This window comes from Diadema antillarum, unplaced genomic scaffold, assembly GCF_040938485.1.
Source record: "Diadema antillarum isolate AM-2024a unplaced genomic scaffold, OU_Dant_1.0 scf00000157, whole genome shotgun sequence".
In the NCBI taxonomy this organism is placed as follows: Eukaryota; Metazoa; Echinodermata; class Echinoidea; order Diadematoida; family Diadematidae; genus Diadema; species Diadema antillarum.
Window position 1 is genome coordinate 628,866 of NW_027271046.1, and position 26,056 is coordinate 654,921.

The 26,056-nt window shown below is 38.9% G+C and overlaps 1 protein-coding gene across 1 annotated transcript; it reads left to right on the forward strand.

The window, feature by feature from the left end:
- Positions 1 to 228: 228 nt before the first annotated feature.
- Positions 229 to 25,997, forward strand: LOC139722123 (protein ECT2-like). Its single transcript, XM_071633442.1, has 20 exons — positions 229 to 302; positions 4,454 to 4,688; positions 5,674 to 5,756; positions 6,190 to 6,372; positions 7,146 to 7,343; positions 8,264 to 8,365; positions 9,647 to 9,746; positions 10,686 to 10,801; positions 11,525 to 11,587; positions 12,182 to 12,425; positions 12,981 to 13,120; positions 13,558 to 13,743; positions 14,197 to 14,307; positions 15,417 to 15,595; positions 16,483 to 16,687; positions 18,148 to 18,265; positions 19,178 to 19,341; positions 20,348 to 20,433; positions 23,474 to 23,660; positions 25,874 to 25,997. The coding sequence occupies exons 2-20, from the start codon at positions 4,604 to 4,606 to the stop codon at positions 25,964 to 25,966; spliced, it is 2,643 nt and encodes an 880-aa protein (XP_071489543.1). The 5' UTR covers positions 229 to 302; positions 4,454 to 4,603; the 3' UTR covers positions 25,967 to 25,997.
- Positions 25,998 to 26,056: the final 59 nt, after the last annotated feature.

The following is a 26,056-nucleotide window of genomic DNA, read 5'->3' on the forward strand; positions in this document are numbered from 1 at the left end:
AATAATATTGATATAAGTGCCATCATTTTCGCAAATTCATATTTTATCACAAAGGGCAATAGACCTCCTAGCGGCTTTCAGTTGCAGTCGGCATGCATTCATGATGACTCATCGGGCTCACACACTTCAGCAAGTTGCTGTATCAACGCATGACTGATTGGCTACGGCGAGACGACCGGTGATGGACCAATCACGTCCCTGTATCCGAACCCCATTTGTCAGCGCTGAGTTTGAATGTGGAAACATGGCCGTGCGAAATTTTGTGATTGAAGCTTTTTACTATTTTCTTTCATGGTAGTTCGGTGAGTATAGTGTTGGTTTCTTGTTCTTATGAACCTTTGAATTCCTGTGATATCATTACTACGCAGTTTTTCTTCAAGTTTCAAGCCATCACATAAATTTCTGAGATGGAAAAGCAGGCAAGGAGTATCGTACATCGTGCCCGCGATCGTGTTGCGCAGCTACTAGACCTAGTACTGAGTAGTATACTAAACATGGAACCTGTGGCTGTGTCGTGCACACTACCTACCAATGACAATGTTTACACTGCACTGCACCGCTGGTCTGAACGGAAGCCATATCATCATCACATAGATCATGGCCTGGGGAATGCTGGGGGATGATTGTTCCAATCCTTGTGGGATTCATTTAAGAGTACATTATATTGTGTGAAAATTTGATTCAGAATGGTCTCATATTCAAGTAATGGACTGAGCAGTTCAATGTTTCCAGGTTAGTGAGCGTGCCTGGTCATTGTTGAAGTTGAGTCCCTCCGCTCCTTTTTACAGAGCTACCAAGTCTCACGCGTTGCGTTGTGAGTGAGACCAAGGAGCTTCAAACAGCTCCTTGGTGAGACTCAAGCATTTAGGGTCTGTCTCACGATCTCATGCATGACACCCATTTTTCTCACGCATTGGGAGCATACCTTAAAGGAAAGTGAGAGTTGCAATTGAAGGCATCTTTCCCTTTTGTCTTTCAAACTTTATAAGTGAAAAATAGTCACTTAAGTATGCACCAGCTTGCACCATAAGAGCTAAAAATTGAAAAAGCTCCCTACCGTTGAAGGGCGGACACACCCCTCCCCTCACTCAGTCGCTTCGCTCCCTCGCTCATGCACATGCGCGCGTGCCGAGATGCTGAATCATGAAAATCTCACTCATAAAAATTTTTTGAACTTGGCATCTAAGTTAGCTATATGCTTTTATTGATGAACTATCCTGAGATCTGTGGGGATTGAAGATATAAAGTGTCATTCCACGCATTATCCATAATCATAAAAGATCATATCATATTGTGTGTTGACTGTTTTTTTCAGCTATTTGTATTGCCTTGACAGAAAAGTCCGTCTGTCCGGAGAAGTTTTTTTTTTTATCATAAAGAGTGTTAAACAGCAGGTGTTAATAGGTGAGGGGATTCGTATGAAGCCAGACATAGTCTCTGCGGAACATGTATCCCCAATCTGATGACAAAATAGAGTTGCTACACAGTCAGACGCAGACCGATCTTTCAGTCAAGCTATGGAATCTACATAATGTAGACAAGTTTACTTCATGTAGCCCACCAGATTGCAGATGCGTCTGGCTTCTCAGAATCCCTTCCTTTCTATGGAGGAAAGCTGTAAAAGTAAAAAATAGAAAATAATAAAAAAACAGCAATCCTCTAGACAGACAGATTTTGTTGTTGTATGTTGATTGTTGTTGTTGTTTAACATTAGTGGGGTTCAGCACACACACATCACCGTCCTGATGTCCATCTATTCATTGAGTTATCAATATCATGTCAAACTGATAGAATCTACTGTGGTAGTAGGCCTACTAACTAAAGGTTACATGTATACACAACAGAAGCTGTTTGTTGTCACGAGGGATTGAATTTCACAAATATATGCCAATTATTTCACGAGTCACTGTTGGACCGCGTATTAAACAATCATGTAAAAATATCACCACCTGATCTTGATCGCATTTATTTGCAGAGTGAACAGACAGGCAAATAGTCCACCAACAATAACCTTTGTGTCAAATCGCTATAAAGCAATTCGTGCAAAAATGTCTACTTCCTCATTGGCAAAAATATTGGTAAAAAACCAGCACCAAGGTCCAGACCTATTGACCTGCCATGCCAAAATTCAACTGCAGATAAAGGATAGGTTTTACATGTAACTGGTGGTCAAATTTTTGATGGCATTATGGTCAACTCAGAGATATGGGCAGCTTGCTTGGGGGCAAGTCCAAGATAATGCGCGCGTTACGTATGGGACATTCAGAGACTTTCATGACCTGAAAAATAGTGTTAATGGCCTTTGATCGTATTGAACTTCATCATGGTGATTGATATCTAGGAGAAGTATAAACATGTAAAAAATTGAGAAAAATGACCTTGACAATTATATTCTAGAAGAGAAAATATGTGCCGTTACGTATGGGACCAGAAAACTTTTGTTTTTTTGAACATTTTTTTCAACCTCAAAACTCTCTGAAAGTATTTTATTCTACAACTTGTAACTCACTGTGATGAAAGTCACAATACTCAAGATTATCACAGGTAAGTTTCATGTCAGTAGGAAAAAAGCTCTAATTACAGGTTCTAATTAAAGACAGACATGACGTGTTACGTATGGGACAGTTACGTATGGGACAGTTTGTCCCCCATTCATTTAGTGTGTGAAGAACCATGTTTATGGGTATATTGCATAATTATTGAAGTAAAATCAGTTGAAACTACTCAAATACTGATCCAGATTGTCAAGGAAACAATATTCCACGAATATTCACCATCATAATCATATTCAATCATATTTTTATATTCTTATGACCAACCTGAGTATGCGTGCCCTTTGTCCCCCATTCGTTTAGTGTGTGGAGAACCAAGTTTATATGGGTATTTTGCAAAATAATTTTGCAAAATACCCATAAACAAATTTTTGCATAATTATTGAGGTAGAATCAGTTGAAATTACTCAAATGCTGTTCCAGATTGACAAGTGAACAATATTCCCCATATATTTACCATCATAATCATATTTAATCATATTCTATATTTTTTATGACCAACCTGAGTATGTTTTACATGGCCTATTTTTATCAGGATAGTTACTACTGAAAAATTGAATAGTTTAAAGTGTTTACTTCCATTGATGGAGGGCAGTTTGCCATTTAGTTTCAATAAAAAACGACTTGACACAAGAAATATTAATTGTAATAAATAAGCAATACCTGCTGCGTGGAACCCCAGTGATAGAGTAGATATACAATGTATGATGTCTGTCTAGCAGTCAGGTCATTGATTCGAGTCACACCTCAGTATGTATACCCATGAATTTTGTCGTGGCTACTATTGAAACTGAATAAGGACAATCTGTGTATCACTTGCAATAAAAAGGAATCATTTTACTTTATATATTTATTTATAACAACCATTTCAAATTGGATCTCCATCACATAAACTTTGAATACCTCTAGTCTTAGGATTGTATGCTCTTTAGTAATTCATATAATTGGTTTCCAATCATCTCATTAAATGTTGAAAACTGAATCCCCATTTCTACAAAAACTATGCCATCCCTTTAATGCTGATTTTTCATTGTGTATTTTGCCATTTTCCCCTCCCCTTTCTGAAAATTGTTCAGTCAAGTACATGCATTGTTTCAAGTGTCTATAACTCAAAAAGTAGCTACAAAGTTGGGATGCTTTCTTCAGGATGATTGACCATTTGTGTACTGAGAGACCTTCCCAGCTAGCTACATGCATTCACATGCAATATGTATGAGGATGTCCCATACGTAACGCATTTGTCCCACACGTAACATTATTTCAATGCCTAATAGAATATATTTCTTTTACTGTCTTTTCTTTTTTCTATGGTATTTAATTTCTCTAAACAATAAATTAGAACTTTCCAAAAGGGCATAAAAATAACCTAAGCAATTTCAGAAAAAACCTAAAAAAATGACCTCAATTTGTTACGTATGGGACATCTCATGATAGGACACGAGCTAATTTGCATAATCATTTGCATAATCCCTAAATTTTTATACCAAGTTAAACTATTTGATGAACTTCTTATGTCCACATATAAATCAAATATCATTTGCTTTCCTTTGAATTAATATGAATTTTTATAAATGTCCCATACGTAACGCTGTGTTTCACATCTATGCAAATGAAGCCCTTGAAATTTGCATAAACTTACATAATATCATTTTTTCCTCCATGGAAATCAAAACTTCAACTCATAACCTTCAAAATGATACCAAACATGTCAATATTGAGCAAAGATGAAATTTTGCCTTCTGAGGGGACCTTATCTTGGACTTGCCCTTGGTGCAAAAATTACAGCTTTTACTCACAGTTTATATAGCCTTCACTAATGTGAAATATCTTCTAAATATCTCCAAACAGGAATTAAAAGCATGTGTGAAATTACAACAAGCAATTGATCTGTGTTTGTGTAGGAACCATGACTTCATAGCTCTTGGCTGCTGTAGGAAGGAAGCTTATGGTCGCATCTAAAAAAAAAAAGGTAAGGAATCAGAGAAATAGCGCAGAGCAGCATTCACAGACAGAGTACACACACAAACAGCTACTTGGAACCATCAACAACTATGGCCGGAACTCACGAGATTACCCAATCCCAGCTGAGCTGCAGTGGTATGAGCACCAGTACCATCAATGATACAACAAGATTAGGTGGGTGAACTCAACTATCCAAACATGACAGCAACATCTGAATTAATGATGTTTTATCTTGGAAAGTTAATCCAGAAAGAGCTTCAGAGCAGCTTCCTCTTCATTTTCCTTCTGCCTGGACCTGTTTTGAACAGGATTTTTACAAAAATTACAGCTTGCAATGACAGCATGTAACCATCATTGCAACAGTGACAGTGATGGCTACAACCAGTCAGTTGTCAGATTTTACTTCAATGGAAGCTGCAACAAGTGCAGCTCCAAACTGTTTGAAATATACATATATTAAATTTGCTATCAGCCAATCAGACGCAAGGATTTCAGTAGCTTTTAACAGTTGTCGGTGTAAATCACTGACAAAAAGTTTCATGAAACACCCCCCCCCCCCCCCCCCAGATTTTATTACAATGTTTTCTTGCATGTAATAGGAAGTTTCAGACATAAGAATGTTAAGAGGTGGCAAGACTCAGAGATCAGGGGGGTGTTTCATCAATTTAGTCAGCGCTGACAATTTCAGCAAAATCCTTGGTTTTGATTGGCTGAGATGCTCTGGTCACTGACTGTTACTATGATTATTGTCAGAGACTGACAACTTGTCAGCGCTGACTAACTTGGTGGAACACCCCCCAGTTTCACTCTTTAGCTCGTACTATATATGCCCAGCTTGTACTGAACAATAGCAAACATTCATTGTTCTGGTATGTCCTGCATGGCTGCACTGCAGTGAGTACTTGATATTTAGACGTTCAGATTTAATGATATTACCGATTACGTGATATTTGCCTGATCAGAAATTTGGTTGGGCTGGATATATATTTCTGTACTGACCGAGTCTAGTTGAAATACAATGTATGTTTATCAGCACAGAATGTCAATATAGAATTTAAATGAAGTTTTCACATTTCCACTTTACATGCCTGATGAAGTCTCAATGTCTGAAATGTTATTTCCACCTTATAACCTGGAATAATTTCATTACCCTTGGCAGGGCCAATGATGGCAGTGGATGTCAGATTTTGTCTGATTGGAGATCAACTTAGCAAACACACACAACTTCACCAAGCATTACAAGTAAGTTTCAATTGTAAGAACTGTCTCTCATCCTGCTGTCAAACTGTATTGTGCATAAATGAAACCACACAGTCAATAACTTGTGATGTACAGTATACATATTTGTCATTTTCGCATGATTATATGATATGATTTTTGTTTATCATTGAACACGATAACTGCAGCTTCGCAGGGTAAGATATTTTGGGAGGCAAATTCCTCTGATATCCTGCAGCGAGTTGAACACTGATTTTATTCTAATGTACTATTAAATTCCCCCCCCCCCCCCCCACATAATTTGTGGTTATTTTGTTGAAATGATGCTACTACCTTTCATGTACATCGACGCCAATATCACATGAATGACACTGGAATGTGTTGATTTTTTATTTGATCACTGTCTCCTCAAAAACACCATACAATTTATTATGTTTTCTCTCTCTTCTCTTGACAGAAAATGAAGATGCCATATGTGTTCTCAGACACTGGCCAGGAGTATTTGTCCACCAAGCATGAGCCGGTGGAAACTGTATTCGTCCTCCCCGAGTTTGAAGGAGAGACGTTTCAGCTCCTTACCAAGAATGACCTACGTGTCCTGGGACCCACTGCAATAATACAGAGTGCCGCAACAGAGGAGGTACAGGTCTTCATTCTCTGGTGACATTGATCCAAAAGATTGATCTCACAGTCTTAATTACGTTACCTAATGCTATATTTTATGTCTCAGATACAGTCCTGTGGTTTGGTGGTTTGTATTAGGTTTTTTCTTTGATTACTTTATTATAAATTATTGCATTGTTGGTAGAAGTAGGGTTTGAAAAAAATAATCTCCTTCACATAAATCCTTTGTTCATCTATGATTGTTTTCGTTCCTGCATTTTAAAAAGCATCTAAATTTTAAATTTGGAATCGATTTTTAAATTGGCAACATGTTTGACAATTTCTGTTTTTGTCTCAAATTAGCAAATTGCTGTAAATTTCTCTTTGTTATAAGGCTAGTGGGGTCCGTATAATAAATTCAAAAAGTTCCCTCTATTATCTTTTTCCAGTATTAGATATGCAGTGAACTTAAAGGGCTGGGATAGCTTTCTGCTTGGAAGGAAACATCATAGCACGGATCACAGCAGATAAGGCCTTATTCTTATTGTCATGCATGCCATTTGTAGGTCTGTAGGCTGGACCACCACAATGTTGGACTATTTTTGCCAGTTCATTTTGGATGTAGCCAATGTATGGTGTTCTCACTGAAGATGTGTAACACCTTACAGAAGGTTTTGTTGTTGTTATTGTTGTGGTAGTTATTGTTGTTGCTGCTACTGTTGTTTTATTTGTGTGGGGTTTTTGTTTTGTTTTGTTTTGTTTTATTTTGTTGCATCCTTCATGCTGGCTTTGATTTTGTCGTTTTTCCAGCACCTGCCCTGCGTGACCAGGCCACTGTTCTGCCGTCACATGGACAAGCTGGTGATCTGCTTCACAGGCTTCCTGGACAAGGCTGAGCTGAAGAGACTGGTGGTGGCCGTCCACAACATGGGGGGCAGCATTCGCAGGGACTATGGTCCCCGCATCACTCACCTAGTGGCAAACTCCACCAACAGTGAAAAGTACAGGGTGAGTGTGGCACCACACAACAAGCATCTCAGTACTACTCCTAGCCTGCCTATTTTCATTCTTGTGTACTTTGCATTTTTCTGGTATGGTTGTCAAAGGCCCCTATTTTGCTTCTGCTTTCATTAACCTTTGAGGTCATTTAAGGCGTAATTCCGCAATTATATGAAATGACACAGTTGTAATGTACTGTCTCCTGATCTTGCTTCGAAAATAGCAATTTCAATGGTACAAATGTGGTGATGCACAGATTGAAATGACTGGCCTGCTGCTAGTGATGCAGTAACCCCAAGTAAGATGACTTAAAGGGACTGCAGGGGCGGATCCAGGAATTTCGTAAAGAGGGGGCGTGTTTACAAAAATAAAGGGGGGCGCACGCACCCCTCCCCCCATTTTTTTCTTTTTATTTCTTTTGTTTCAACAAAAAATAAAGGGGGGGGGGCGTGCGCCGGTTGTGGTCCTCCCTGGATCCGCCCCTGGGACTGTACAATACTGGTTGAGGTGATGATTCAGGTTTATAACATTTTTTTTATTCTGTGAGATAATGAGAAACCTCTTATGAAATGTGAAAGGGCATGTAATTTCAAGGAGGATTCAACATTTATTTGATGAAAATTGGCCTTGAAATGGCTGAGGTATAAAAAAAAAGTGATCCTAATTGAATTGACAGGCCACGACTTTTATTAGGATCTCTTTGTTTTTCCTTGTTTGTATATATCTCAGTCATTTCAAAACCGATTTTCATCAAATAAACTTGATTCCCCTTAGAATTGTATGCTCTTTAACATTTCATAGTGTGGTTCTAAATATCTCACAAAACGTTACAAGCTACATCCTCACCTCAACCAGTACTGTACAGTCCCTTTAAGGTGAAGTCAAGGTCCTGATAATAAACAGACACTGTTTCGGCCACTTTGATGTAGGTTGCGGTCAGCCTCGGGACACCCATCATGACGTCCGAGTGGATCCAGGCCACATGGGAGAGGAGAAACCAGGAGGACTGCACTGCGACATCGGAGGAAATGGTGAGTAATACCAGTGTTTTGACCGGGATGGAAAACTTTAAACCATACTGATGTGTCAGTGGGAGAAAAACACTTGTAAAGCATTTTAATTACATACAGATCAAATGCTTGCAGTCTAGTTGTCTTGTTTGCAAGAACTGTTGGATACTGTGAAAATCTCTCTCCTTTTCCTTCTTTTTTTAAATTTTGATTTTGACTTTGGCAAAGGTTTTTTGTATAAATTGATGAGCAGATAAGCATTGATTGATATGAATGAATTCAGAGGTTCCTTTTTGGTTGGAAATTTTCATCAAAGCCATGCATTTTTGTAGCAGTGTTGTTCGAATGATTCTGACAAATATTTGTTTCACTTTTAAACTATGTACTTTTCTGGTCAGTTTCTCGTTCCCTCGCTGACAAGATGATGATTTTGGATCTCCAATTTTCCAAAGTCATCATCGTGAAAGGATAAGGCAGCTTTTTAAAAGAGTGTACAAATCCCTCCAATGCTGGTGTAAGATAAGGATGTTAGCAAAACAAGTGTAAGTGTGTGCTCACATTTTAGGATGAAATTTTCATTTTGTTTTGTTTTGTTTTTTAATGATCTGCTTCTTAGTGGGAACAAAAACTTAGCTTATGAATCTTTGACTGACAGAACCGTATCAGGGCAATTACCCCCGGCTAAATACTGGTTAGTGGTAAGGTTAGAGTAAAAATTAGGGTTAGGGTTAGGCTTAGGGTTAGGAGTTTGGATTAGGGTTAGGATTAGGAATAGGGCCAGGGGAAGGGTCCGGATTAATTGCCCAGGGGGTAATTGCCCTAGACCCACAACATTCAAAAACATTCAAGGACATAGGCCCTACATCATAAACATTGTCAACTTGAGATACACAATCTCCAGCACCGGGACTTTATTACATTAGATTGATTTTAGAAAATGGTTGATGCTTGAATTCGCAAAGTATTTCATTAGGTTTGTGAATGTTTGTTCCATTAATACCATCAGAGAGGCAGATCCCTTAGCTCAGTCTTCTTTTGGAGTGTAGTCCTATCCAAACATCCATCACAAATATCCTCGACAACCCGAAGCTTCTAAAATTTTGATTGAGACTTGCCTGTCCCAGCAACAACCAACTAAAGCAAAGCAAATGTCAACATTTAAAGCAGAATAGAATTAGGCACATAAAATGAGATGCTCATAGCATTGTCAGACATTGAGGCCAAATGATGTCTGTTTGTTTGAATGCATCAGTATGTACAGATTACTGAATAATATATTCTTGTGTTTTTGTGATTGCACAGCTGAAGTATAAGATGCCACCTTTCTTTGGCTGTACCATCGGCTTCGTTGGCTTTTCAGAGGAAGAGCAGAGGCACATGGAAGAAATCACACAAACACAAGGTGAGCTTTACACTGTGATTATCAGTAGTCATGTTTGTTTGTTTGTTTGTTTGTTTGTTTGTTTGTTTTAGGAGAAATTCAAGTTCTTTGACTGATTGTGTGCTTTCAAATATATCCTAGATGTGTGTTGAGTAAAATCATGAAGTAATAAATCATCCTCCAAGAAAAAGATCACAAGAAGTGACATGTCCAGTGCAAGTGAAGTGCAAAGAAAGAAGCGCTATGCATGGTTTAGTAGACATGTACTGTATATGCCGAATATTTCGCGAGGTTTTTATTTTCGCGAATTTTGCGAGTCAGCTGCTATTCGCGAAATTAAAAACATGCAAAAATATTGACTCTGGTCCTGATATGAATGTGACGTATGCGTAAACATTTCTCCGTTCAGTTATATAGGACTCCACGATCGCGAATTTAACCACTCGCGACATTGTCGGGAAGTCTCGATTCGCAAAATTTAGACTCGCGAAATATATGGCATATACAGTATGTGACCATGACCATTCTTTGTAGGTGCAGACATGATAAATGACTTTGACTACATAGCATTTTGCTATTTGTCTGCCATCACTCATGCATTAAATTCTGCATTATGTAATTTTCTGTTAATTTATTTGCATTCTAAGGGTTTCTCAGGGAAATCAAATGTTTTTCAATGGAAAGGATTTTTTAAGCTGTTACCTTAGCACAAAGTTTTGCTTGTGCAGACCACATTCATTACCCAGAGATTTGTATCTACTTTCTTTCTCTCTCTGCCTTTTGCTTGCTGTAAACTTGTGTTTTTCTCCTTCCCCTCCCTCTTTCACTGTATCTATTGTCTGTCTGAGTGTCAATTAGCATGCATCTATTACATTTCTGTGTTCCAGAACATGTGTTCCAGAACATTGCATCAACTGTATTAACTGTTAAAAACTGATCTTGATTTTCTGTGATGGACAGGTGGAAGTGTAGTCTCTGTAGCTGATGATTCCTGCACTCACATAGTGGTGGATGAGAACACCGTTCCAGAGCAACTCTTGGATTATTCCAAGAACATCAAACTAGTCAAGCAAGAGGTAATGTAATTCCTGCACTGCATAAAGGCAAGACACATTTACACAACAAAAAATGGCAAGAGGCAATACATTTGCTTTACTGTCCATTGATTTCTTGTACTTCTATCAGTTTGCGCCAGTACTTCAATTATTGAAATGGAAATTTAGTGACATAGACAATTCTAATGCTGCTTGGCAGAACAATAACATTTTAGGGATGGCATACACCAAGTTTGCAAGGATTCACAATGACATTCTTGATGTATTCAAAAATAACCTGCGAGTGTCTGCTTCACTACTTCTCAGTTAGATTTAACAAGAGGGCAAAATTACCTTTGATAGATTCCATCTCAGAATAAGTTGAAATTCAACTGCTAAGCTCTGAGATTATTCTTTACTTCTATGCAAATCAGATACCGCAAAAGTTGGAGCTTTTTTTTTTTTTTTTGGTCAGTTGAGTCGCAGTAGATTTCGCTCACACAAGATTTGCGATAGTGAGGTTGAAAGAGTATATCTCATGAGAATCAGTGAGGAAGTCTGACACATTCCAATTTTAAAACTGTGTGTGTGATTCTGATCACAGAAAATGTGACATTAAGTAACTTGATTTCAGCGATTGAGTCAAGTATCATACAAGAAAGCTACAAAGTTAGAAAGTGAAATTTCTTACGAGTGATCACGTAGGACTACATCAGAACAATGAATGGATGAAAAATGATGTGTGTTTTCATATATCCCTCACAGTGGTTCTGGGCCAGCATTCAGATGGATGCCAGAGCAGAGGAAGGCTTGTACACCTTCAGGATTGTAAGTTATAAGGATATCAGTCTTACTTATCAGATGTGAACACATGTGTTGGGTTTTGGGCACACTCTTTTCTACCTTCTCCATTTATTTTTCATAATAAAAAAGAATAAAAAAGAAATAAGAAATAAAATGTGAAAAAGAAGTGGGCATCAACTTGCATGTCTGCACAAGTCTATCCACTAGATTCATGATACAGCATGTAACACTAGATTAGATTTTCTTCAAAAGAGGAAATGTGACATAGTATCAAAATGATTAAGAATCTCTATTTCTTTAACTATCACTATTTGTGGGAGGGGTGGACGAGAAGGATAACCCTTAATGAAAATGACAAAGGTCAACCTTTCATTTTTGAATTGTTGACTTTCGTGTATTACCTTGTTAGGAAATTGTCTACCTTCATATTTACCAAGAAATCCACAGAATTTCCACTTTGATAGTAATACCTGTTGCTAGTTTTCAGTATTTCTAATATTTCTACTATTAGCCTCATCGATATCACTCTGATGCATGTATTCTTCCCTTCGTTTTGTCTCTCTCTCTCTCTCTATCTCTCTCTCTTTTCTCATACTCTCATCACGCATCTATCATCAGGTCTCCACGCCAGCCTCAATACAAGGCACACCAACCATGATCTTCAGCGGCTCGAAGTCAAGTCGCAAGCGGCGGCTGAAGCAGAGCATCGCCGCCCTCAGCAGTGAGACGGACAGCCTGGAGTCCCCCCTGCCTCCCCAGAAGAGACGGTCAAGCTTTGCCGAGAGTGCCAGCTGTATGTCCATCTCTGCCTCGTCCATCCTGGATGCCAGCCAGACGCCAGAGTGCTCGTCTGCACGTGCAGGTGTGGACTTAGAATTACTTTTAAAGCAGCTAAGGTCACAAATTTGCATTTTTTGTGTGTAATTGAAACTGTTAATAAAGCCTGTTTGTTCATGTAGGCCAGTATCTTCTTTTGTTGTTGTTGTTCTTTTCTATGGTCAAAATATTTAACATACATGGAGACATCCAACTTATTTGAAGTCATGTGTTCACTTTGCCCCCCCCCCAAAAAAAAAAAACAAACAAACAAACAAACAAACAAAAACAAGAAAAACAACTCTTCCAAGTGAGGTTCTGTAAGCTGCACATCCACACATTTTCTTCTTGTATGACACAAATCATTTTGAATTGAGCATTTTGAACGTGTCTTATTTGAGAGCGCTTGAGTTTGTTTCTTATTTCCAAATGATCGATATACACTGAATTTGCATAGCTTGACTCCTTTCTATCTGGAAGAAAATTGCCTGAAATCATGATCCTCATGGTGTCTAAGTAACAATGATGGCATCAATTCTAGAATGGAGTGTAACATGTTTGTTTGTTTGTATTTTGGTGTTTTTTCTTCGATAACCGACAGTTGATCCATGTACACCAATGGAGACAGAGACGCCGAAGAAGGCGCCACCTGCCCAACCTCTCTCCAAACGTCACATGACCCTGATGGAGCTTCTCCAGACAGAGATCAACTATGTCAAAATCCTGGACACAATCATCACTGTGAGTTAATGTGTCACTCCTGTAATAGTAGGGCATGCTAACCAGACTCTCAATACAGTGGAAACACGATATAAAGAGATCTGATATAACCAAATACCTGATATAACAAATTAATTTCTCCGATCCCAATGTACTTATTTCCTTAATTTTGTATCGTTCATGGACTACTGATATAACAAAATATCTGATATAAAGAACAAATTGTCTTGGTGGGACCCACCTTTTATTAGGATTGATTTGTTTTACTTTGATTTTGGATATCTTAGCCATTTCAAAACCGATTTTCACCAACTAAACTCTGAAGTCCTCTTAGAATTGTATGTTCTTTAACAATTTATAAAGTGTCTCGCAAAAGTTAAAAGCTGAATCCTAACCTCAACTAATACTATATTATCCCTTTAAGATCTCTGATGAACTTTAATCCTGCTCTTGTTCAGGTATTCAAAGAGCCACTGGAAAAGGAGCAGACAGGGGGTGCCCTCTTACCCCAGGAGGACATAAAAACCATCTTCAACCGCATCCCAGACATCTACGCCGTCCACTGCCGGTTGAAGGACGACATTCAGGCCCTCCTGGACGACTACTCAGATGACAAGAGCCTGGGTCAAATCATCGTCAAACATGTAAGGGCTATCCACCGATTCTGTCAATTGAAAGCAATTCCCTCAAATTTTCTCTCTGAATCATGAAGTATGCTGTGGAAACCCAATTATTTCATCAGTTTTGAAGCAGAAGGGAATAAGTACTGTCCAGAGTCTTAGATTTCAACATCCCTCTGCCTCTCAGTAACTTAATGATGCAACAGTACACTTTGATGAACAAGGCCATAATCTCACCAATGGAAATGTTTTATGATATTTGGAAAGCATATTTACACATGTGAGGCAGAGATGTTGGTGATGTGTTTGAATGTGAAATCACTCTTTTAGAGCCATTTTCCAAATCAGTTACATTGAATGTTGCCTTCAGAAACAAGATCATGTGATGAAAGATAGGAAATTTTATCTTACTTTCTGGCAGCAAATGTATTTATAGGCCATTCGCTGAGCATGTGTGATGTTGGTCTAATATCACAGAGTACAGACATGAGCAAGGCGTACCCTCAGTTTGTGAATTTCTTCGAGCTTGCCAAGCAGACGGTTGTTCAGTGTGACAAGCAGAAGCCCAGATTCCATGCCTTTCTCAAGGTGAGATTTTTTGCAGTGCATGTAATTCTTGTATTAAGTTTGTGCTGTGTGTTTTTCTTGAGAAAATCAAGAAAAAAATATGAGAAGACAAAGTCACGCAAATGCTGTACATTTCTGAGTAAGTTGTGTATGTGAAAGGTCATTACTTTGTTATTTTCTTTTTGATTTTTAGACTTTTAGAGAAATTTTTCTCTCTGTTGCCTACTTGATTTCATCGCTGGATAGCAAGGCTACAACAGCCATGCATGAAAATTTCTTTTAAGTGCTGAGCTAATATGTGTGTTGTTTATATGTTACCTCTCACCCCAGCCCCAGCTGGGGCCAATAACAGCTGAACGTTTTGTCTTCATCATCATTGTCATATCATTCACCACACCCACCTTTGAAGGATCTCCTTTCTTGCCCATTTCTCTTTCCTCATTTGGCAGCTACATGCTCTGCATGCTGGTTTCTATACTGCTACTGGTTTCTTTTTCTGCATATACCCAGTCATTTCATATCCTCCTTCTATTCAGTAGTCATGGAACAAAGCAAATGCTGCCTCAATTTTTCCAAGTCTTGTGCATGCCAATCATTTGCCAGTCACATCATTATCCTTCTGGGTTTGTTTGTTTTTTCCATGCCAGTCTCTTCTCTCCCTTTTACTCTCATGTTCAAAGCACCCCACCTGCAGCTGACAGATCTTCCTGGTTCTACAAGACCTCCCATTAAAACTTCTTTATGTCCTCACAAGAAAATAAACAAGCCTCCCCAATCTGGGAATTGTTTTCACCTATTGATATGTGTGTAACACATATAGGTATCTCCCTGATTGCTCTTTGGAATCTCCCTGATTTTGATGTGTAAATGTTTGTAGCCCTGTCTACCATATTTCCCTACATCTGCCTGTTCCTTCCTTTGTACTTACACCAACCTCTTTTTGAAACCCTGACCTGTTCTCATTTCTAAAAATGCTGTGCAGACCAACTCCAGTTTTTAATTCCTGGTACTGAAAAGGCCAGTCTTCATTAAAATTAATTTTATATTGTTTTTGTTATTTTTTTTGACCATCATCTTTGTGAATTTATGACAATCATCTTTGTGAATTTTTGCTCCCATGACACCCCAAGATCTGCCAAAGCAGACCAGAGTGCGGACGGCAATCCCTGACAGAGCTCCTGATAAGACCAGTCCAGAGGCTCCCTAGCATGATTCTCCTCCTCTCAGACCTATGGAAGAGAACTCCAGAGACCCACTCAGACTACACCCACCTCAAACAAGGCTTGGATGCCCTCAAGAAGGTCACAGAGTAAGTCCCCAAAGATGGTCAATACTCACCCTAACAGTACTAGCCTTTATCTACAGTGTATGTGTGCAAAGGAGTCCAACGCTCAAATTAAGAGATAGTAACATGAGATAGCTTGAAAGTAAATTCAAGACTATGGATAGGTTCAAATACTCACACCCTGATTTGATTTAGATTTATACCTCTGCCCTGACGGGAAATGTCATAATAATTTATAAAACATCCGTTGTAATCATCGTAGTCGGCCCCAGCCTGTATCTGAGCATTAGATTTGTCAGAATCTATACTGTCTCCTTGACTGATGTTTACGTCAAAAGTGACTTTGGAGACCAAGCCAGCGGTGAAAGAGACGTGTGCAGGTTTCGCATGGGAGTTTAGGATCGGTGCGGCTTCAAGGATGTTCAGGACGCTCCTTTCTTCTGCATTTTACCTCCTCGTTCTGTTGTCTGTTCTGCTCGAAGGAGTTGGTTCCATTACAGATGGCAGTTCTTCAGGCTGTTCTATCCATTGCAATGTGCAGAAGAAGTAGAAATATTGTTTTTGACTCATTCTGTTACAAAAACCACCTTCTGGTGAACTAAACGTAAGTACTTCCAGGGTTTTGTCAGCAGAAGACTGCAACATGAGTAAAGGCAGCACCCTCAATGTGCAAGGCAAGTCCTCTGTTGGGACATGTCATGGTATTAACCAAATTTGTATGTCTTAAACAGTAAGTGACAAACTTTTTCAAGTCCTTTGTATCTGATGTGATGGTGATCCATGAACTTTTGATCACTGAGTCAGGCATGTCTTGAATGCAGGAGTCGAAGTTTGCATAAAAGTAACTCTTCTATCAGTTAACCAAAGTCCAATGTGTATGACAAACAACAATCTTACCATGCTTTTGGCAGACAAATCAACGAGGACAAGCGCAAGACAGAAGGACACACCCAGATGTTTGACATCATGAATGACATAGAGGGGGTCCCACCAGATCTGCTGTCAGCCCATCGGCAGTTCGTTACCAAGATCGACGTCAGTGAGATCGGAAAAGGGGACACTTTCAGCGAGAAGGGCATCTGTATCACAATGTTCCTTTTCTCAGACACACTTGAGGTTAGAGCTTTGTTTCACTCAGCTTCCCACACATTTTAGGAAACCAAAGAAATAAGTACAAATGGCAGTAGTAATAAAAATTTCTTTTGACATGCAGTTTATGAAGTTATTGCAATTATGTGTATAAAAATGACGCTGTTAATGTAAGTTGTACAATGAACTATTATTGACAAATTTTGTACATTGTAATGCGAATTGACATAGAGCAGCATATAAAGGGTGTCAAAGATTTGTCAACTTTCGCAAGCTAGCAGCTAAAACCCAGGGTGCTACATAACTTTATTTTACCACTTCCCCAGTCAGGCAAGCAGATTTTCATATTTGCCGCAAAACACTTGCCCGAAAAGAAAGTTCAAAATATAAGGAAATAATACCAAAATCATATGTTAGTCAATGGCTTAGTAAAATACAATCATTGGAATAAACAGCACACATTGATTTGCATGCTTAAACACATTGGAAACTTGGTCCAATCAAGTGTTGCCGTTGCATTGCATTGGGGCTTCTTCACGTATTTGTTGGAAAGTTGCTGAAATGAAATAACAGCCATTATCTTTTGGCTTCAGTATGGTTGACTTTGTGGGTTTGGGGGGGGGGGTCCAAAAAGTGTAAAAAAGGTGGCTTCAAAACTTTTTGCTTGCCCAATTCAGGCAAGCATTTGTTCTTATTGTTCAAAAACCCTTGCCCAAATTTGATTTTCACTTGCCCCGGCAATCGGGCAAGTGCTTATGTAGCACCCTGAAACCTTGCCAGTGTGAACTTTACTCATATTTGCTGGTGCCATGAGTGCTTTGCTTCTTTGGTTGATAAAGTTGGACAGTGCATCTTGAGAACCGCTGGTGATGCATGTGGATTTGTGATAGGATACACTGAGCATGTTTACTAAATGTTCACAAGCAGTTCACCTATCCAAATCAAGTTATTGAAAATGTGTAACATTTGTATACAGTTTTTTATTTTTAGCACATTATATTCTTGAAGATCTTCTTCTTTTTTTTTCAACCCACGAGATGTCATCTCATTCCATCACCTTGTGAAATCAGTTGAACAGATCAAATCAATTTCAACACTGCTAACTGTGACTCTGTGTCCTAGAGATGTCAATGAACTTTTCTGTCTAGTTAAAGTTACAGTCACTCTCTTTGTAGCACCCACCACTTCAGGGCATCAAAAAGAGAACTGAAGTGTGATGTCATAGCCATTCATTGCCATAGAAACTGGTTCTAAACAACCTTATCTAGCCCAACTATCTGTGAACACAACAATTGCTAACCATGCTCAGACAAAAGACTGTGATACCATCACTTTGACACTCAATTAGATGAGGTTCCTTGCCCGCGTAACTCTTTAAAAGTCCACCACAGTTGCCGCACCCCATGAACTGCTTCCATAGGAAATAAATCTGCATTTTTATGTCCCTCGTCAAATTGGGTTTTTCTTTTTTATGTATTCATGTGCAGATCTGCAAGAAGCGGGCCAGGCATGCTAACAGTAAGACATCACAGAAGATGTTTAAACACATCGAGCTCCTCTCACTCTCCTACATCAGAAGAGTGCTGGACATCAACGAGACGGAAGGTATGCAATTATCTCACTGAACCAATTTAGTATCTATGTCCAATGCACTCCCGTTATAACGAACATGGTTATAACGAAGTAATAATTCGGGCCGTAACATTATCCATTTTTAAAATTGTTTATTCGGTTTTAACAAAGTTTCGATATAACGTAAGAAAACTGCCGGTCCCGAGGACTTCATTATAGCGGGAGTCCACTGTACACGGCTTCACACTAGTGAGCAGTCATCCTCTCTCCCTTTAGTTCCTCAGATGTTTATGCACTCTTTTTTTGGGGGGTGGGGGTGGTGGTAGTTCTGTCTCAAGTTTGATGATCTCTACTAAAAGTTCAGAAAGTGCAACTGTTCTTTAAATCTTCTCCAAAAGCATGTTCCAGTTGCATTTAAGATAAACAAGATCACACAATTCCTCCTTGCATAATTGTTCCAGTGTAACTGAATATAGTGATATGTTACATTTAGATATAAGTCAGGGAGTTGTTAGTTTGAGCTACAGTAAGCCTTTTTTATTAAAGATTCCTCCCAATGCAATCTCCTTTTTGAGTTCTGCTACCAAGTTGATCTTCAAAGTAAAGATAAACTTAAAATTATGATATGCCATTGGTTTTCCTGTTCAGTTTTCTTTAATGTTTTCAGAGTCCACCTCAAATTGTTACCAAAATATACAGAAAAATTCCTTAATCACTTATTTTATTTGGTATGCGAAAGGTTGTATGTCAATATCTCCTAAATTTTCACTTTCGTTAGAAAGCTAAGATATCATTGGAGACACACAGAACATACCATAATTTTAAGTTGATTTCATCTTTTAAGATTGACTTACATTTTTGGTGAAACACCCCTTCAGATGTTGCTTTACATGATAGAATGTAACAATCTCTGCCTCTAATCAACCTTGTGTAATTGTATGACAGAGTGCCACAATGCCTTCGCCCTGCTGTGTAAACCGCCTGTGGACGTCCTGGAGAGAACGGACCGCCTCTACATGTTTGCCGTGGCCAGCGAGGAGTCAAGTAAGACGGAGTGGCTAAAGACACTCTGCCAACACATGGCCAACACCACCTGCAAGACTGATGCTGTAAGTATACACATCAAGGCTGCTCAACTTTCCCTTTATTTCATTGTTTTCCTAAACATGCATTTCCCCTTTTCTCCTTGACCCAAAATGACTTTGGTAAAGTAGACCTACCAATTAGTCTGTCTGATTCTGCCGGAAGACTTACCAAAGTATCAAATACAGTCAACTCTGCGTCGGTCAGTTTAGACGGGACATTAGGTGACATTTGACTTCTGCGTGTAAAGAGGAGTAACTCGCATACAGTTATGCATGTGAATTAGAACTTTTTGTTTTCATCAACCCAGCCAATTTTTGTGCCTTAGACTTGTGCAGAGTTGACTGTATTTCTTGTCCAAACGGAAGAATATAAAAACCTCTTAGATTTGACACTCGATATCGCCTTCTGAAATGCACATCATACAGGAGTGTCTTCCTGAAACCTGTCTGAAACCTTTCTGCTTTGAATGTATGAATGTTGGCAGCCCTTGTATAGCAGAGCAGCCAAGTCTTTCCAATTCTGCAAAAGGCTGCTTAATTGATAGACTTTGGTATCGCTTCAGGTCCTGACAAGACAGAGAATATGAAGCTTTCACTTGAAGAACTTTATTCAAGGTTAAATCATTGTCAGCTGTGTATTCTATGGACGAGCAAAAAAAAAAAAAAAAAAAAAAAAAAAAAAAAAAAAAAAAAAAATGGGGGGGGGGGTCTGGGGAGGGGACCCAATGGCATGGGATATTGCAGTTTAAAAATGAACAAATCTGTTTGGCTGATATCAAAGATACTTTTTATTTCTTGATTTGGATTATATCACAACTTCCTATATTCTGATCATGCAACTAGATCGGAGCCCATTTCTATAGATAGTTGCAGTTGATTTCAAGTTTGCATAATACACATAGTAAGCCACTTGGCCACTTATGATTCCTAGCTGTCTTAAAATCAAAATCACATCAGTCTTCTTACCATCATGCTGTCTGTGGATGCTAGTTTGTAACCTCCATTATTTTCTTCTTCTTTTTTTTCCTAGGAAAACTTCCTGTTGAAGATCTCCCCAGAGGACCTTGAACTGTCCAAGAGTGATTTTGACGTCAGTCGCAAGAATAAGGCTGTTCGGTATGGTGCCTTAGATTTTATATCTCTGCCTAAAGGCCGTCGCACACTACACAACTTTGCCACAATTTACCAGTCGTACGACCTTAAAGGACAAGTTCACCTTCATAAACATAAGGATTGAGAGAATGTAGCAATATTAGTAGAACACATCATTGAAAGTTTGAGGAAAATCGGACAATCCGTTCAAAAGTTATGAATTTTTGAAGTTTTTGTGCAGTAACCGCTGGATGAGAAGACTACTGCAGTGTGTGAATAACTTAGATGTCCCATGCGTACAACAATATAAGGAAAATATAAAGAGAATTTCACAAAATTTCATCTTTTGAAAAAAGTACACATTCCCCCAACTCGTTACCGACAAATGTTATGGGTAATATTATTCCCCCTGCCTTTAGAAAGAGGCAAGTCAAGTGCTCTTTTATTATGTGAAAAAAGTGAAAATATGTTGAATTTTCTTTACATTTTCTTTATACTGTTGTACGCATATGACTCACAAGCTGTAGTAGTCTCCTCATCCAGCGGTTCCAACACAAAAATTTTAAAAATTCATAACTTTTGCATCGATTGTCCAATTTTCCTCAAACTTTCAGTGATGTGTTCTACTAATATTGTTGCATTCTCTCAATCCTTATGTTTATGAAGGTGAACTTGTCCTTTAACCCTATTCCCACCGGGGGGGGGGGGGGGGGGGGGGGGGGGGCATTGTGCCCCCCTCCCCCTCAAGCTCACGTGATTATTCCGCAAGGCGTGATGCTCTCGCCACGACATTTTGGACTTTTTTCTTTCAAGTATCGCGCAACATTTGAGACCTTATTTGTCGCTCCCGGGCATACCGTTCTGAAGCACGCCCCTTTGAATAAAATTCGTCGACCCAAAAATTGCTCAAAAACATGATTTTGTGTACAAATCCAATGTGAATTGTGTTTTTGCAATTAATTCATATGGAGATAAATGTTTTTACTTTCAATGGCTGATAATGATTTATTTTAGCCTGATTACGCTTTAAAAAGTTTCTGCGGCAAATTTTGACAAAAAAAAAAAAAAAAGTAAAAAAACAGAAATACATAAGAAATTTAATAAACAATAAAATGCATAAGAAAAAAATTTCGATACCGCCATTTTTTTGATGTACATTCAATAAGAATCCTAAGAAGAGTACCTAGACCAAAAATTAGCAGTTTTTTGTATTTCACTGTTTTCGACATTTTGTTTATTTCGAGGGAAATCATCGGTGACACTATTCCGATCATAAACAACATGAAATTAAGTGATTTTAATCAGCAAAAGTAAAAATAATGATACATTTATGAACTTTGGTTAGAAACGTAATTTGCGTTGGATTTGTACATGAAATCACGTTTTTGAGCAATTTCGGGTCTGACATGCATTTACAAAATATTGCGTGACTTCAGAACCACAAACCTGGGCGTCGCGAATTTGGTCTCAAAAGTTGCGCAAGACTTTAAAGAAAAAAGTCATGAAACGTCGCGGGGCGAGATTGTTACGTTATGGATTTATTGTGAAAAATGTCAAGGGGGTCCCAAAAAGCCCCCCTCCCCCAGTCTTTTTAGAGTTAAAGGGACTGTACAGTACTGGTTGAGGTGGGAATTCATGTTTTGAACATTCCTGAATGAGATAATGAGAAACCTAGTATGAAATATGAAAGAGCATGTAATTTTAAGAAGGATTCAACGTTTATTTGATGAAAATTGGTTTTCAAATGGCCGAGATATCCAAGAAAGTGATAATAATAAAAGGCGACAGGCCACGCCTTTTATTAGGATCTCTTTGTTTCACCTTGTTTTTGGATATCACAGCCATTTCAAAACCGATTTTCATCAAATAAACTTTTGGTACCCCTTAGAATTGCATGCTCTTTGACATCTCATAGAGTAGTTTCTGAATATCTCGCAAAACATTATAAGCTAAATCCTCACCTCGACCAGAGCTGTACACACCCTTTAAAGCATCTCATTGTACGAGTAGTACACTCATCCAATCATATCCATGCCTATACAATATGTGCCTTTCTACCCCTTTTCGTGCAGGAATGAGGAGATAGCCTAGCCTCTTGGGCACTTCAGTAAATATCTCGGCTAATTTTCCCAGGATGTCACAATAAAATTACGACTGTTATTCTATTCTTGCATCTGACTTAAAGGAGACCTCCAGATGATTTTCAGACTTTTACATTTGAACAACTACAAATTAGTTAAACTGAGTACAGAGTTTCCGACTTTATAGTGATTGGGATGAGGAATGAGAATGTTTTCAAAATTTATAACAAACTGCAATGAACAAGGATGATGACATGGCAGCCTCACCAGAAGAATGCATGAGTTGGGGCTCAAGGAAGCAGAACAAAAGAAGTCGGCATGCATAGATTCTTCACAGGTGAACTTGTTGAGCAAGCGGTATTGTAATGGAATTACACTGCTGCATTTCTGGAATATGTGAGGCTCTGATGTCATCAACACTGTTCAGTGTAATTTGTTGAAGAATATCATTTTATTGGTTTCTCTGCTCAAGGACCACAATAAATTCTACGAATCTATACACGGAGCTGTTGATTTATGTACTACATGATGTGAAATTATGAAAATCGTCTGGAATGCCCCTTTAACAAGTATCATTTATGATTGCTCCAAGTTAGACACACATATAAATGCATCCCACAGCAGGCACTAGCAGTATTGCATAATTACTGCTGAATTGTGGGTCACTGACATTAGAATTATCACACTCCCTTTGAACCTCAGACACGTAAGCCAACAAGACACCCTTATGAGATGAGCATAGCTTTAGTGACACCCCAGCAGCAAAGTACTTGTATGGTGATTCAGTCAGTTAGATTCAGTTGGCTTTCATGCATGCTACTGTGACATATCATTCTTGTTCAGGTTGAAGCAATCACAATTTCAGTTACCATAAGTGAATAAACTGTAGTGTAGACATGGATTTTTTTGGGGGGGCCGGCGATATCACCAAAATGAACAGCATCAGATGATATTCAATACATCCGGCTGTTTTCAAACTGCAGTGCTGCCAAGAGAGCCACAAAGAAGGTGACCCGGACATTCTCCTTCAACAAGACGCCTCGTCGGTCCATCCAGAAGGCCGTGTCCAGTGTGTCGTCCACCTTCAGTCCCATGGTGACCGGCGAGAACATGACACCGCAGCAGTTTGAGAAGATGGGCTCTCGGCTAGCTGGCACCATGACCCTCAAGGTATGCACTGCTGCACACTGGCACTGGTCCGACGGTCCCTGACCAGTAAAAATCACTGTCGGACTAGTAACTTTTTCAGGAATGGACCAGTAAAATTTTGAAAAACTGGGTACCTACCGGTCCAACAGACTGCTCGGACCAGTAGAAAACATGGGTTAGTGTGCAGCCCTGAGGTATGGTATGGTTCTAAAGGGGATCAGCACTTCAAATTCATATTCATTGAAAAAGGGTCAAGTGAAACAAACAACAGTTAGGTCATTTTAAATCAAATTATAACAGGGAAAAAATGCAAGACTGAAGTGCCTTTTGTTCAAATGAAGCAGTAATGTTGGTCAGTATCATCATTACACAAACTTGGGTTGGCAGTTCTCTGTGTGCTTGATTTGGCTTTAAATGTGAGGATTGACGTTAACATAGAGTGGCATACATCTTGTTGCAGACCTAGTTTGTTTACTTTTATGCTTTCTCCAGAATGTCTGGCAGTAATGGTTATTTGTCTTTATGACACCTTCGAATAGCTATCTTACTCTTGGTTGTTTTATCATTTTAGGAATTCATTGTACTATAATAAGATTGCACATGTTTGATATTTTGAAAAAGACAAATGACCTACACTCTGTACTGCTTTCATTGATTTTTTTTTTTTAACCTGTACAAAATCTTATGCTTTCAGCTTACAGAACTTATTCAAACTACCTTTTCCCGCAGGATATTTATGTGTTACAAAGAAAACCAACTCAGTTATTTGATTGCAGAGCTGCCAAGTCTCCATGATTCTGCAGGAGTCTCCCTGAAAATGTCAAAATCTGTTCATGTCTGAATAAGAGAATATTAACCCTAACCAGGCCGGGCTTTTTTGGGCGTTCTGTGGCCGGGGAGGGGTTGATTCAACCCCCCCCCCCCCGAGATCTTGGCCGTCGATCGCGCAATCGCCATAAAATTTGGCACGTGCATTACCTGTGGCGTATTCTAGCAAGCTATACAAAAAGAAATGGAAATTTTCGTCATAATGATTAATTATGCTAATATATCCATAAAATCATACATTTTGCTCTAAATCAGAAATTAAAGCTCCTAGAATCCTAATTTTTTGTGAAAACATTCTTTGTAGCATTCCTAACAATGTACATGAAAAAAAATTTGGTATCAAAATCAATTTCTTAAGTATTTTATTGTTTTATGAATTTCTAATGTATTTCTCTGTTTTTTCGACCTTTTGTTTTATCATTTTTTTTTCCGCAAAATTTATGACAGGACCTATTTCAAGCATAATTATGCTAAAATCAATTAGTTTCAGCATATGAAAGTGAAAATAATCATATCTTTATGAATAAGAAGAGAAAACTCCATTTACATAGACTTTATACACAAAATCACGTTTTTGAGCCATTTTCGGTCTGACAGGCATGTATAAAACATCATGCAGCGTCGTAACGGTATGCGCGATTTTCGCAAAAATGGTGTCAAAAGGTGCGCGAGACTTGAAAGTAAAAAGTCAGCGAACGGCGCAGTCAAAAAATTTCGCGCGGCGGAGTAGTCGCGAAAAATAGTTGATTCAACCCCCCCCCCCCCCCCCCCCGGCCTTTTTAGGGTTAAAATCTCCCTGATTTGGGAATTATTTTCGCCCCTTGAAATGCATGTAACACACAGATATCTCCCTGATGGCTGTGTGGAATCTCCCTGATTTGGATGTGGGAATGTTGGCAGACCTGTGATTGGTGAAAATTAAATTTGTTCACAAATCTGGTCTGGTTTGTTTAACGAATGGTTAAAAATATGTGACATTGCGTGTGTGTGTGTGTGTGTGTGTGTGTGTGTGTGTGCACTTACCCATGGTGTAAAACGAGGACAGACATACGAACTTTACATTTAAACCGAGGACACACAGAGAACCAAGGACGTCCTTGGTATGCAGACCCTTCCAAACGGTCTGTTTTTGCATGTAGGGGTACATGTTTGTAGGTTCTCGATTAGCATTACTGTAATAAGTACTCGGTTGGATGGTAATATATGAATGAGTCCTCGGTTGACAAGAGTCTTACTGACACACAATTCCTCGGTTATGTGGTAAATTCTTATGGGTAAAACAGGTCCTCAATTTCCACCATAGACGCGTATGTGTATGTGTGTGTGTGTGTGTTTGCATGTTGGGGTAGCTGTGACTTTCTGCAACTTCATGTAACTTTGATGTCATCCCCATTGCTCTTCCACAGGCTTTGTCACCGCTTGCTCGAAGAACTCCTCTCACACCGCGCCTCTTGCAGAAGAGTTTGACCCTTGGCCCCTCCACGAGTCACAAGTTGTGAGGTGTTACAGTGATGCCTTCCTCACCACGACAACATCCTCATCACCCTATTTGTGTTTCTGAGCCCCATATTGGAGCCATGAGCAGTAAT

Bases quoted from the DNA above. Each gene is read 5' to 3' on its own strand.
- LOC139722123 (XM_071633442.1), top strand. From the start codon at position 4,604: ATGGCCGGAACTCACGAGATTACCCAATCCCAGCTGAGCTGCAGTGGT. The intron at 8,366-9,646 runs GTGAGTAATACC...GTGATTGCACAG, and splicing joins CTGCGACATCGGAGGAAATG to CTGAAGTATAAGATGCCACC. The intron at 10,802-11,524 runs GTAATGTAATTC...TATCCCTCACAG, and splicing joins TCAAACTAGTCAAGCAAGAG to TGGTTCTGGGCCAGCATTCA.